Consider the following 14,592-nt stretch of genomic DNA (forward strand, 5'->3'; position numbering starts at 1 on the left):
ATCCAGTTTAGAATAAGGCTGTAACGCAACAACGTGGAAAAAGTAACGGGGTCTGAATACTTTACGAATGCACTGAATATCATTGGTTTATATATATCTTTGCATAACACCTGTACCTATCATTACCGCAGATGTAGTATTCGCCCCGATGCTGTAGAGAGCGCTAAACATGTCAAGCACGATAAGGTAACCGGATGTAGATGACTATACACTTCCTATTTTGGTACGCACACGTGTTGGAACAGGCATAGATTCAACTGGCTAACACCCGCTAGTTAGCATTGGGTAGCCGAATCACTGTTTTCTGTGGAGCTCAAGCTAGTTAACACGAACCGAACCATGCTGTCAGATTTGGACCTGGTCGGGACAATTCAGGACCATGACGATGTTCCCGAGGAGACTGATTCAGAGTCTAACGACGAAGACGTAAGTTTGGAAACAAGCGTGCCAGACAGTCAGTTATACTGATCAAAGTGGCTAGCTTGCTGCATATCTCACGTTAGTAACCTGAGTGGTAGTTTTTCTATTGCATTTAGGCAATCATTCACTAGCTAGTTAATTTCCTCCAGGACAGAAGTGTCACTGCACAAGAAAAATAAATTAGACCCTGATTAACTTTCTGGTGTATTTCTCTTGAAAGTTAATGTAAGTTACAATACCAGACATTGTGTTTCATCCCTCCACTCTATGCTAACAGGAACAGCCAATAGTTCTCAACAAGAAGAAGAAAACGTTGAAGGGCCATGGTGCTGGAGACTTCAGCGCTGACTTTGAGTTTGGAGAGAGGGATGGACTCTACAGCGAGGACTGGGCTATGGCAGATGTGATGGCACAGCTGAAGAAGAGGGTAGGTTGCCAGTCTAAGAGTATGCTATTTGGCAAAAACTTGGTCAAGACTCAAAGCCTGGTTGCCAGTCTTGTGCTTCAGCCAGCTCCTTTGTCATTTTGTAGCAAACATAACTGTCAAATTAGTTGGCCGAAGCGGAGACAGGCTGACATCCAGGCTACTTGCTGATTCAACTCTGAAAAAGACTGAACTACTGTTACTCTGATTCTGCACCAACTCATACAACACTGAACTAAATGTGTTATTGTGCTGCAGAAAGCCCCCACCACCTTGGATGAAAAGATTGAGAAAGTACGCAAGAAACGCAAAACAGAGGTAAGATGTCCTGTAGTTTGAAAAGGTAAATGAACATAGTTGTTGTATTATGGAACCTGCAGACAAGACACATGACATTTCCTGTGATGACTGCTTCAGTGTTGGTCAATAAGGGCACGTTCCCTTTCCTTCAATGTCTATATAGGAGAAGGCAAAGACGACAGAAAAAACAGAGATTCCCTCAGAGGACGCTGAAGAGGAAGATGACGAAGATGAGGAGGAGGAGGAAGAAGATGAGAAACCTGATATCGCTGAAGATGGGGCTGAGGTATCCAATGACGAAGACCAGAGTGATGATGATGGGGAGGAGTTTACATCAGGGGATGAAGAGGTTCTCACCAAAGCAGGTGGGTAGAGCTTGAAGCATTCATTGTTTTACTTTCGGTATTGACACTCAGTAACTTTTAAACTTGGTTTTACTCTCACAGATACGGTGAGGGACAAAGGTAGAAAGAAGACAAAGGCAGAAGAGGTGAGCGTTGAACAGATAGATTGTAAGAAATACTTTTGAGTTTCCCACATTTATGCTGTAGAGGGATTAACCGTGGGACTGTTTCTATTGCTAGGACCCTGCTATTGCTGCTATAATAGCAGTATGTTTTACTCATTCTCTACCTACAGCCTCCAGAGGCCTTCTTTGAAGATGCCTCAAACTATGATGACAAACTCATGTTTCCCGACATGAACCTCTCCAGGCCTATTCTTAAGGTGGGTCACGTTTACTTGGAAATCTGTTGGATAATGAAATTGTACCAAGGTTTGCTTTGGGTGTGTTCGCCCAGAGCAGTAGTCCTGCATTTATTTGACTCGGACTATAGTTGAATAAAAAACAAAAAATAGCACTCTGTAATTAAAATTGTATCTAAATATCAGTTGAATGTGTAATTTATGACCGTGTTGGCCAGAAATTGAGAAGTCAGACAGGTTATTTCACAATGTGTGTCCTCAGGCTATCACTGCCATGGGCTTCAAGCAGCCCACTCCCATCCAGAAGGCCTGTGTACCTGTGGGGCTTCTGGGCAAAGACATCTGTGCCTGCGCTGCTACCGGCACTGGTAAAGGAGACGTGTCAGGACACACACTCACACACAGATAGGCACATACGCACCGGAAGTGTCCATCAGACCTTTACTGCATTAACGACAGCAGTTACGTGTGTGTTATTTTATGTTGGTAGATTGCCATGTTTTGGCACAGAGCTGCAGCACTCAAGTTTGCTCCCTGCAAGCGCACACACTCACACACACCATATTTACAATGGTATTGTGAAAAAGTCCATCTGTTAAACCTTCCTCTGCCTCTCCCATTCCCCTCTTTCTCCTTCCCCTTCTCTCTTTCTCCCTCCCCTTCTCTCTTTCTCCCTCGTCCCCTTCTCTCTTTCTCCCTCGTCCCCTTCTCTCTTTCTCCCTCGTCCCCTTCCTCTCTCTTTCTCCTTCCCCTTCTCTCTTTCTCCCTCGTCCCCTTCCTCTCTCTTTCTTCGGCCCTTCTGTGCTTCCTCCCTCTTCTTCTTCTAGGTAAGACGGCAGCGTTCATGCTTCCTGTGCTGGAGCGTCTCATCTACAAGCCCAAACAGGCAGCGGTGACCCGTGTGCTAGTCCTGGTGCCCACGCGTGAGCTGGGCATCCAGGTGCACGCCGTGGCCCGCCAGCTGGCCCAGTTCACAAGCATCACCACCTGCCTGGCTGTGGGTGAGTGAGAAAACCGGACCACTTGATCCAAAATGGCCCACGATTTTAGAGCCATATGGCCGACGTCTGTGGTCTCGTCTCTGGTAGTATGAAGCTGGTTGGCAGCAGTTGTGCAGCATCCTATTCTGCTCCCAGACCATAGTAGTTGGCTGTTCGGTGCTAATTAATCGTGAATTCGTTTAATATACTTTTTGGTTTACTCCATGGCGTTATTCAACTGGAGATATTGTCATACATTAGTTGTGAATGCAAATATTTAGTTGCATGGAATATAACCAATGAATGTGTGACGTATTGATGTAAAGACAAAGGGTCAGGAATCATGGCGTCTTTTTCTGTGTGTGTGTGTGTGTGTGTGTGTGTGTGTGTGTGGATGCCTTGTAGGGGGTCTGGACCTCAAATCCCAGGAGGTGGCATTGCGGATGGGCCCTGACGTCCTGATCGCCACGCCAGGTCGACTGATTGACCACCTGCACAACACGCCCTCTTTTGAGCTCAGCCAGATTGAGATCCTCATCCTGGACGAGGCTGACCGGTAAGACGGTTAGGCTGATCCGTCCATAGGAATGAATGAGACGCAGTTTTCATATGTTGGTGGAGTTGTTAATGCATTGGGAAAGTATTCAAACCTCTTGACTTCTTCCACATTTTGTTACGTTACAGCCTTATTCTAAAATGGATGAAATTATTTTTTCCCCTCATCAATCTACACACAATACCCATAATGACAAAGCAAAAACAGTTTTTTTGAAAATATAAATTTGAAATATCACATTTACGATAGTATTTTGCCTCTTTACTCAGTACTTTACTCAGCAACTTTGGCAGTGATTACATCCTTGAGTCTTCTTGGGTATGTCGCTAGAAGCTTGGCACACCTGTATTTGGCGAGTTTCTCCCATTCTTCTCTGCAGATCCTCTCCAGCTCTGTTAGGTTGGATGGGGAGCTCCATTTTCTGTCTCATAGCAAAGGGTCTGAATATTTATGTAAATAAGATGTCTTTTTTTATATACATTTGAAACATTTCTTAATCTTTTTTCACCTTGTCATTATGGGTATTGTGTGTAGATTTAAGAAAAATATATATTTAATACATTTTGGAATAAGGCTGTTATGTAACAAAATGTGTAAGAAGGGGTCTGAATACTTTCTGAATGCACTGTCTATGGCCAAACCCCATACGTCTGGACCATCTCCCAAACAGATACAGTATTGAGAAGGCCTATCGTTTACAGGCTATATACATTTTCAACACAGGATAGTTATAATTATTTACACAGCAATTCAGGGTGGTGTTCATCAGTAGGCACCAAATGGACGAAAACAAACTAAAACGGGGAGCGACCTGGCCTTGTCTGATAAACAGTCATTTTCGCTTTTTGTTGCAAAACTTTTTAACGCATTTTCCGTTGTGTGCCCTAATGAATACAGCCCAGATTTCACAGATTTTCCCTTATATACATCATTAATGTTCCCCTAAATTGCAGGATGCTGGACGAGTACTTTGAGGAGCAGATGAAGGAGATCATCAGGATGTGTGCCTACCAGAGACAGACCATGCTCTTCTCTGCCACCATGAGCGAAGAGGTGAGGACACAACCTGCATTCCTTTATTAACCCATTGGTCCCCAAACCTGGTCTAGGATAGATACAGGCTGTGTTCCAGTTCTGTGCTTACCCACCCGATTCCACTTGTCATCATCTTGATGATTGGCTGATAAATGGAGTCATGTGTTAGTGTCTGGTCACGGTTTGTGTTGACACATACTGCTTATTATTCCATTCTCATCACTATTGCTTCGTTTTCCATTCCTTTTCTGTGTCGTTTATTGAAATAGTGTTCTCACTCACTCTCTCTCGCTATCTCTCTCTCTTTTTCTCCTCTCCAGGTGAAAGACTTGGCGTCGGTCTCTCTGAAGCAGCCGGTTCGTATCTTTGTGAACAGTAACACAGACGTGGCGCCCTACCTCAGACAGGAGTTTGTCAGGATCAGACCAGCCAGGGAAGGAGACAGGGAGGCTATTGTGGCCGGTGAGTGGTCTGGACGACTATCACAGTCCATTTGTTCTGTATACTGTGAAGTATAGTACCACATGTAGCAGAAGGTTTTCTGTGAAGTATAGTACCACATGTAGCAGAAGGTTCACTGTGAAGTATAGTACCACATGTAGCAGAAGGTTCACTGTGAAGTATAGTACCACATGTAGCAGAAGGTTCTCTGTGAAGTATAATACCACATGTAGCAGAAGGTTCTCTGTGAAGTATAGTACCACATGTAGCAGAAGGTTCACTGTGGTACGACATGTAGCAGAAGGTTCACTGTGGTACGACATGTAGCAGAAGGTTCACTGTGGTACGACATGTAGCAGAAGGTTCACTGTGGTACGACATGTAGCAGAAGGTTCACTGTGGTACGACATGTAGCAGAAGATTCACTGTGGTACGACATGTAGCAGAAGGTTCACTGTGGTTCGACATGTAGCAGAAGGTTCACTGTGGTTCGACATGTAGCAGAAGGTTCACTGTGGTACGACATGTAGCAGAAGGTTCACTGTGGTACGACATGTAGCAGAAGGTTCACTGTGGTACGACATGTAGCAGAAGGTTCACTGTGGTACGACATGTAGCAGAAGGTTCACTGTGGTACGACATGTAGCAGAAGGTTCACTGTGGTACGACATGTAGCAGAAGGTTCACTGTGGTACGACATGTAGCAGAAGGTTCACTGTGGTACGACATGTAGCAGAAGGTTCACTGGTACGACATGTAGCAGAAGGTTCACTGTGGTACGACATGTAGCAGAAGGTTCACTGTGGTACGACATGTAGCAGAAGGTTCACTGTGGTACGACATGTAGCAGAAGGTTCACTGTGAAGTATAGTACTTTTCCATTTCTCTTCCAATCTGGTGAATAACTCTGTGTGTTGTCTCCTGGGTCTGTGTCTCAGCCCTGCTGACACGGACCTTCCAGGACCATGTGATGCTGTTCACCCAGACCAAGAAGCAGGCCCACCGGATGCACATCCTCCTGGGCCTGATGGGGCTGAAGGTGGGAGAGCTGCACGGGAACCTGTCCCAGACCCAGAGACTGGAGAGCCTCAGGTACCTAGACTCATAAAAACAAACGTAGTCTAACAGAGCCCGGCTGTATGGTACTGACCTGGTTACACTTCCACACCATAGTTGCCCATAGTTGCTGGAACGGTGCTGTACAGGACAATGGGAAAGGGAACTATCTGAGCCAGCATAGTAGGATTTGGGTCGGCCCTACAGTGTGAATCAGACTTATTTAAAATAGTAACAAGTATAGTACATACCCAGCCATCACCATGCCTTGAGATGTCTTCAGACAGGTGGTGACTGAGTATGCAAGTACCCTGTGACTCAATACAGTAGCTGGATTGATCTGTTCATAAGAACAGAGATGTGCAGTATGAAGATGCATTAAAACCCAAACCAGGGTTATGTAACATGGAGTAAATAGTTTGTGTCTCATCATAGTAAATCGTTTCTTGTGTATCACCATAGTAAATAGTTTGTGTCTCATCATAGTAAATAGTTTGTGTCTCATCATAGTAAATAGTTTGTGTCTCATCATAGTAAATAGTTTGTGTCTCATCATAGTAAATAGTTTGTGTCTCACCATAGTAAATAGTTTGTGTCTCATCATAGTAAATAGTTTGTGTCTCATCATAGTAAATAGTTTGTGTCTCATCATAGTAAATAGTTTGTGTCTCATCATAGTAAATAGTTTGTGTCTCATCATAGGCGGTTCAAAGATGAACAGATTGACATCCTTGTGGCCACAGATGTTGCGGCTAGAGGTCTGGATATCGATGGCGTGAAGACGGTAAGGGCTCTCTGTAAAGTGTTTATGTGCTAGGAAAATATGTTTCTAGGAAAAATGCTTTACAAGAACACTTGACATTATTGAACTGCTTTCATCACTGATTAGTTTGTTTATGTCACAGATTAGTTGGAAATATCACGATTCCGCAAGTGTGCACTTCTTACGAAGTTCTGAAAGGGAGGGGACATTTAGCCCAAAGACTTGGCTGAAACTTGCAGAGAGAGGGGGGGGTGGAGCTACCGCCCTGGGGGGGGGGGGTGGAGCTACCGCCCTGGGGGGGGGGTGGAGCTACCGCCCTGGGGGGGGGGGTGGAGCTACCGCCCTGGGGGGGGGGGTGGAGCTACCGCCCTGGGGGGGGGGGTGGAGCTACCGCCCTGGGGGGGGGGGGGGGGGGTGGAGCTACCGCCCTGGGGGGGTGGGGGGGGGTGGAGCTACCGCCCTGGGGGGGGGGTGGTGGAGCTACCGCCCTGCGGGGGGGGGGGGGTGGAGCTACCGCCCTGCAGAGAGGGGGGGTGGAGCTACCGCCCTGCGGGGGGGGGGGGGGTGGAGCTACCGCCCTGCAGAGAGGGGGGGGTGGAGCTACCGCCCTGCAGAGAGGGGGGGGTGGAGCTACCGCACTGCAGAGAGGGGGGGAGGGGTTCTAGAGTCTTCTCCTCCCTGAACTCAATTGAGTAGCTGGCAGAAGCTGGCAGAAGACCAGTAGAAATGAACACATTCTCCTCAGCTGGTCACCATGCCGAAGAAGCCATTTTGTGATTATTGAGATGCACCCGCTGATGTCCTCGTTCTCCTCCCCAGGTGATTAACTTCACCATGCCCAACACAGTGAAGCACTACGTCCACAGGGTGGGCCGCACGGCCCGTGCCGGCAAGGTCGGTCGCTCTGTGTCCCTGGTGGGCGAGACTGAGAGGAAGATGCTAAAGGACATCGTCAGGAAGGCCAAGACCCCCGTGAAGGCCCGCGTCCTGCCACAAGGTAAAAGCTCAACACCACGACCCTGTTGAAATACTGCAGAAATACATCCTTTCTTCCTTGTTTCCTTGAGGTGAGATCTTAGTGTTTGGATCGGTGTTAGCAAGGATATTACCCCGTTACTTTTACCAATCCAACCAATTCATATCGCCAATTACTTCAAGGAAGGATTCATTTCTAAAATATTCAAAAGGCGATTAATATCTCAATGGGTATCACCTGGTTAAATGAAGAAGAAATTAAACATAAGGATATTCAGTGTGCTTACCACTCATTCAACATACTGTGTGTTGTTCATTTCAAGGGAGAGTCTAGTCCACCAAAATTATACATTTGAATGTTAAATGATTTTATTCAATTTCATGGCCACTAGGTAAATGGTGTTAGGTTCTGAACAAACTAAGTAAAAATGAAAACGGACAACAAGAAAAAATCTCAAACCAAGTTTATTCACCCACTAGGTCGTACAGCTGCAAAGTCAAGGCATGATTACACAAGCACATATATTTCTAACCTTCTGATAGGCGGGGTCAACTCCTCACACATCTAGACAACCAATACATCTCTGTTTCTAGGCAGGAATTGAATTGGTTCCTCTCACTGGTGTACTCCTAGCCCTGCCTGTTACATTCCACGCCCATGAAGGTTTTCGTATGTGAGAGAGAGTACTGCAGCAGGAGAGGCATTGTGGTGGACCTCTCAGGCCCCTCTCTGAAAAGGTTTCCACTCACTTCATCTGTGGATTTGACTTCGAGACACATTCCTCACTCCTCCTTCAGAGGTGATGTTATTTGTCACATGCGCCGAATACAAGAGGTGAAGACCTTACTGTAAAATGCTTACTTAAAAGCTCTTAACCAACAATGCAGTTTAAGAAAGAGTTAAGAAAATATTTACTAAATATACTAAAGTAAAAAAAATGTAACAAGAAAATGAAATAACAATAATGAGGCTATATACAGTGGTTACTGGTACAGAGTCAATGTGCGGGGGTACAGGTTAGTCAAGGTAATTTGTAGGTAGGGGTAAAGTGACTGCATAGATAATAAGCAGCAAGTAGCGGCAGTGTGTGTGTGTGGGGGGGGGGGGGTCAATGTAAATAGTCCGGGTGGCCATTTGATGAGTTGTTCAGCAGGCCATAAGCCTGGGGTAGACGCTGTTGAGGAGCTGTAGCAGAGCGAACAGTCTATGACTTGGGTGACTGGAGTCTTTGACAATTTCTCGGGGCCTTCCTCTGACACCGCCTAGTATAGAGGTCCTAGATGGCAGGCAGCTTGGCCCCAGTGATGCATTGGGCCGTACGCACTACCCTCTGTAGCGCCTTACGGTCGGATGCCGAGCAGTTGCCATACCAGGCGGTGATGCAACCGGTCAGGATGCTTTTTGATGGTGCAGCTGTAGAACCTTTTGAGGATCTGAGGACCCATGCCAAATCTTTTCAGCCTCCTGAGGGGGAAAGGTGTTGTTGTGCCCTCTTCACGTCTTGGTGTGTTTGGACCATTCTAGTTTGTTGTTGATGTAGACGCCGAGGAACTTGAAACTCTCAACCTGCTCCACTTCAGCCCCGTTGATGTTAATGGGGGCATGTTTGGCCCTCCTGTAGTCCACAATCAGCTCCTTTGTCTTGATCATGTTGAGGGAGAGGTTGTTGTCCTGGCACCACACGGCCAGGTCTCTGATCTCCTCCCTATAGGCTGTCTCATCGTTGTCTGTGATCAGGCCTACAACTTTTGTCTCCTCCAGAGGTGATTCTGATGTTTTGTCTCCTCCAGAGGTGATTCTGATGTTTTGTCTCCTCCAGAGGTGATTCTGAAGTTCAGAGACCTGATTGAGAAGCTGGAGAAGGATGTGTACGCCGTGATGCGTCTGGAGAGAGAGGAGAGGGCCATGTCTCACTCAGAGGCTCAGGTAAAAAGCTGCGTATTTTGTGTGTATGTGTGGGTACTAGTGTATTCCTATGCTCATGTGCACGTGTCATTCAGATCAGCGTGGCACAGAAGCGGCTGGCACAGAACGCAGACGAGACGGATCCCCAGAGGACGTGGTTCCAAACGCACGACGAGCGCAAAAAAGACCGCAGTGAGTAACACAGACCAACACGCATTATAGGCCTGCCAACCTCCGTACTACGTTCCTCACTACTGCTAGGGGGCGTCTTCCTATCCCAGCATGCCGTTAGATGGGAAACTACATAAAGTGCATTACCATGGACATAATATCTTCTCACTGCAACCAATGCACATGAGCTTGACTACAGCTCAACTAAAACAGGCCCTTGCCTAAGACCCAGCAAGGGTCAGAACTTTGTATGAAAATGAGCCTTTTGGGGGCCAACTGTCTGTTAGCTGATGTAATTGTTTTCATTGATCTGCTTGTGAGCACATTGTAAAGGTGGGCATATGACCCCTAAAAGCACAGGGACAATTCAGCCCCATCTGCATCATTCATGACCCTTGTCTCTGCCAGTGACCAAAGCGCTGGCTGACTTTGACTTGGCCCTGAGAGGAAAGAAGAAGAGAGAGAAGTTCATCAAGGAGGGGAAAAAGAAAGTGTTATCGGTATGTGTGCTCCTTTTCTGGTAGACTACGACTGATTTTGATTTTGTCCGTTTGTTTTCCTTGATCTTCTGTATTTTCTCTGTGCACTGAAAAATAATGTTAACAGAATTCCCCATGTAGGGTGTTTCCACTCAGGAATCTTGATTTGATCATTTTCATATTTTATAGCATCACAACCATTACATTTGACAAGTCTGCCATTTATGACCTCTGTTCACTAATTATTATATTGATCTAGTTATAAACCCATGAGGCATGCTGAAAGTCCAACTCAGGCTAGCTGTCTCCAAGGCTAGCTGTCTCCAAGGCTAGCTGTCTCCAAGGCTAGCTGTCTCCAAGGCTAGCTGTCTCCAAGGCTAGCTGTCTCCAAGGCTAGCTGTCTCCAAGGCTAGCTGTCTCCAAGGCTAGCTGTCTCCAAGGCTAGCTGTCTCCAAGGCTAGCTGTCTCCAAGGCTAGCTGTCTCCAAGGCTAGCTGTCTCCAAGCTTCAAGCTGTCAGTCCTGTCATATAGACATTTATGTTTACTTTGCATTCTTCTGCAATCATTCTTTGTAGTTCTCCGGATCTACATTGGTCCATATAATCTGAGCTTTATTACTTTGACCATGCATTTAAAACTAGTGAGCTCTTTTCTTCCCCTAGTTTTCACCACTGAAATTAAATTAGCTATGGTGACATTTATTGTGTTGTGAATGACCACATATCCCTATCATGTCTATAACTTATAATACATGGTCATATACATCTTAAATATACAGGATATCATGTATCAGGGTTGAGGTACATTTTTTGGAATAGGAAATTCAGTTATCTTCCTGAATTTATATGATTTGACCCCAACCCAGTTATGTGTACACACATTGTTCGTCATAATTTTGTCAAGCGCTATTCCGGTTAGCTATGTGTCTTTCCAGTCACTGTTTTCTCTCTGTGTTGTTCTCAGTCTGAGGATAGAGCAGAGTTTGAGATCCTCAAGTCCCAGATGTACGCTGAGCGAGCAGCCAAGAGGGACCGGAAACCCAAACGAGCCAGGGCCATGCCAGAGGACGAGCCTGTCCAGAAAGGTGGGACTCATATATTATATAAAGAACTGGGCACATATTCACGAAAGTGCTGATCTGTGATCAGTTTAGATCATAATGAATAATGTTACATGAACAGCAGGTGGGGGGGCCTGATCCTAGATCAGCACTCTTGACTCTGAGATACTTTATGAATACAGGCCCTGGTCTTTAAATTTCTATGCTCCCAAGTGGCTTGTAAGACTTCCACGGCCACCACTATCATCCTGATGTGGACATGAACCAGAATAAGCACTTCTGGAGTTTCATATCTGATTGCAGTATGCAGGCTCACCTCTTCCTGTTTTAACCAGCAGCGAACAAAATGCAATTGTTCATATTTTTGGTGTGTGAAGCAGTTGATTTAATTTTTTGTTGCATGCGTTGGAACCCTTGTTTTGGGCTCTGTGTGCTTTCTTAAGATGTATAAAACAGTTTACAAGGTGCCCCTCCTTACAACTGTTAAGCCAATTCACCTCTGTTCTCCAGCCCCATACCACCCTGCTGGCTGCATAAATACTGGGTCCTACAACATAACTAAATACTGGGTCCTACAACATAACAAAATATGGGCCTCCCGAGTGGTCTTAGGCACTGCATCGCAGTGCTTGAGGCTTCACTACAGACCCTAGTTCGATCCCAGGATGTGTCGCAGCCTGCCGCGACCGTGAGGCCCATGAGCCGCCGCACAATTGGCCCAGCGTCATCAGGGTTATGGGAGGGTTTGGCTGGCTGGGATGTCCTTGTCCCATCGAGCTCTAGCAACTACTTGTGGCGGGCCGGGCGCATGCACACTGACACGGTCGCCAGATGTACGGTGTTTCCTCCGACACATTAGTGAGGTTGGCTTCTGGGTTAAGCGAGCAGTGTGTCAAGAAGCAGTGCGGCTTGGCAGGGTTGTGTTTCGGAGGACGCATGGCTCTCGACCTTCGCCTCTCCCGAGTCCGTACAGGAGTTGCAGCGATGAGACAAGACTGTAACTACCAATTGGATATCACGAAGTTGGGGAAAATTGGGATAAAAATAAAATGCATTACTAAATACTGGGTCCTACAACACAACTAAATAAATCAAATCAAATTGTATTGGTCACATACACATATTTAGCAGATGTTATTAAGGGTGTAGAGATGCAGGGTCCTACAACATAACTAAATAAATCAGATCAAATTGTATTGGTCACATACACATATTTAGCAGATGTTATTAAGGGTGTAGAGATGCAGGGTCCTACAACACAACTAAATAAATCAGATCAAATTGTATTGGTCACATACACATATTTAGCAGATGTTATTAAGGGTGTAGAGATGCAGGGTCCTACAACATAACTAAATAAATCAGATCAAATTGTATTGGTCACATACACATATTTAGCAGATGTTATTAAGGGTGTAGAGATGCAGGGTCCTACAACACAACTCATGGATTGTCTCTATTTCTTTGCGTTTAGGTGCGAAACAGAAAGCTGGTAAACCAGCCAAGAAGTCTGTGTTTGACAAAGAACTTACAAACACCAGTAAGAAAGCACTCAAGCAGTACAGAGCTGGGTAAGTGTCTTTCCTAAATGTAGTTAATACCCGTAACTGCATTGAAACGTTGACAACCACACAGGAAATGTGTCTGTATGGAGGTGACGTGTAATGTCTTTTATTTCACCCTCAGACCCTCCTTTGAGGATAAGAAGAGGCTTGGAATTCCAACGAACAAGAAAGGAGGCGGCGGCTTCAAGTCCAAGGCCAAGTAAGTGATGTCATATTTAGTGGGTTCCTCTTCAATGTAGCCTGGATATTGTGCTATCAGCTCATGTTTATCCATGCTTTTCTGCAGATTTTTGCTGTGACACTTAAATTTCAAATATTACCAGTGGTATGATGAGTACATTATGACCAATGAATGTTCCCAGATTTTGGGTTTCCGGGGAGGGGCAGGTGTTTGAGTCACTGTTCAGATGACCATAACAGCTGCTCCAATGCCATCTCCATGTGTACTGTGCCATAGAAATGTAATTCATTCATTTTATTTCTATGCACTGTAGTAATCTGATATGTTGGTTCTGTTTCAGGTTTAACTCCATGTGTACTGTAATAATGTTTTGATACGTTGGTTCTGTTTCAGGTTTAGGAGAAAGTAAGAACTGCCTTGATGGGAAAAAGACAAGATATGCAATTTGGATGGATGGATTCACCGGTCTTTTTGTTTTAAGTGTCTGTCTTCCTAAATCAGTGCTTTCCCACTTTTCAGTGGGGGCATAATGGAAATTGACTGGAAAGGATTTGGCTGAAATAATTTTATTAGTCTCAGATTGCACTATGCACCCTCTCTTAGTTTTTATATCAGACATACAGGTTGCAATGTGTAACCATACCGTGGTTTTATGTAACCTGTTGTAGCTTCACTTAAAAATATGTAATGCTGAGAAACAGGTTCTTTTGAAGATAATAAAAGTTTAATATGTATTATTCTGAGCGATGGGTTTTTCATGAGTCTCGAATGGCCATCATTGTCCTTGCAATAGTGAAATCCATGTAGGGATTATGTTGGTTTTTGTTGCAATAGTGTATCAATAAAGTTACAAAATGGTGACGCATGGCCTGTTTTCATAAGACCACTAGTTAGCCCACTATAAATCCTCATCCCCAGGCTCAATTGCTACAACAGAGAAGTCTGAAGTTTACATAGACCATAGGCCAAATACAATTAAACTCAGTTTTTCACAATTCCTGACATTTAATCCTAGTAAAAATTCCCTGTCTTAGGTCAGTTAGGATCACCACTTTATTTTAAGAATGTGAAATGTCAGAATAATTGTAGAGAGAATGATTTATTTCAGATTTTATTTCTTTCATCACATTCCCAGTGGGTCAGAAGTTTACATGCACTCAATTAGTATTTGGCAGCATTGCCTTTAAATTGTTTAACTTGGGTTAAACATTTTGGGTAGCCTTCCACAAGCTTCCCACAATAAGTTGGGTGAATTTTGGCCCACTCCTCCAGACAGAGCTGGTGTAACTGAGTCAGGTTTGTATAGGCCTCTTTGCTCGCACATGCTTTTTCAGGTCTGCCCAGAAATTTTCTATAGGATTGAGGTCAGGGCTTTGTGATGGCCACTCCAGTACCTTGACTTTGTTGTCTTTAAGCCATTTTGCCACAACTTTGGGTCATTGTCCATTTGGAAGACCCACTTGTGACCAAGCTTTAACTTCCTGACTGCTGTCTTGAGATGTTGCTTCAATATATCCACACAATTTTCCTCCCTCATGATGCCATCTATTTTGTGAAATACACCAGGCCCTCCTG

The 14,592-nt window shown here is 45.0% G+C and overlaps 1 protein-coding gene across 1 annotated transcript; it reads left to right on the forward strand.

Annotated features, from left to right (window-relative positions):
* The first annotated feature begins 205 nt into the window (after positions 1 to 205).
* Positions 206 to 13,878, forward strand: ddx27 (DEAD (Asp-Glu-Ala-Asp) box polypeptide 27). The gene is made up of 21 exons (XM_029693021.1): positions 206 to 426; positions 698 to 847; positions 1,103 to 1,162; positions 1,308 to 1,509; positions 1,591 to 1,634; positions 1,784 to 1,870; positions 2,112 to 2,217; positions 2,677 to 2,850; positions 3,235 to 3,385; positions 4,339 to 4,438; positions 4,741 to 4,882; positions 5,800 to 5,953; positions 6,620 to 6,701; positions 7,500 to 7,677; positions 9,476 to 9,582; positions 9,657 to 9,753; positions 10,141 to 10,232; positions 11,175 to 11,295; positions 12,746 to 12,842; positions 12,958 to 13,035; positions 13,411 to 13,878. The coding sequence occupies exons 1-21, from the start codon at positions 340 to 342 to the stop codon at positions 13,424 to 13,426; spliced, it is 2,325 nt and encodes a 774-aa protein (XP_029548881.1). The 5' UTR covers positions 206 to 339; the 3' UTR covers positions 13,427 to 13,878.
* The last annotated feature ends 714 nt before the right edge of the window (positions 13,879 to 14,592 follow it).

The sequence above is a fragment of the Salmo trutta genome, chromosome 16 (assembly GCF_901001165.1).
Source record: "Salmo trutta chromosome 16, fSalTru1.1, whole genome shotgun sequence".
Taxonomy (NCBI): Eukaryota; Metazoa; Chordata; class Actinopteri; order Salmoniformes; family Salmonidae; genus Salmo; species Salmo trutta.

Excerpts from the sequence above, each read along its gene's own strand:
- ddx27 (XM_029693021.1), top strand. The coding sequence starts at position 340 with ATGCTGTCAGATTTGGACCTGGTCGGGACAATTCAGGACCATGACGAT. Across the intron at positions 848-1,102 it reads TGGCACAGCTGAAGAAGAGG|AAAGCCCCCACCACCTTGGA; the intron begins GTAGGTTGCCAG and ends ATTGTGCTGCAG. Across the intron at positions 5,954-6,619 it reads CAGAGACTGGAGAGCCTCAG|GCGGTTCAAAGATGAACAGA; the intron begins GTACCTAGACTC and ends GTCTCATCATAG.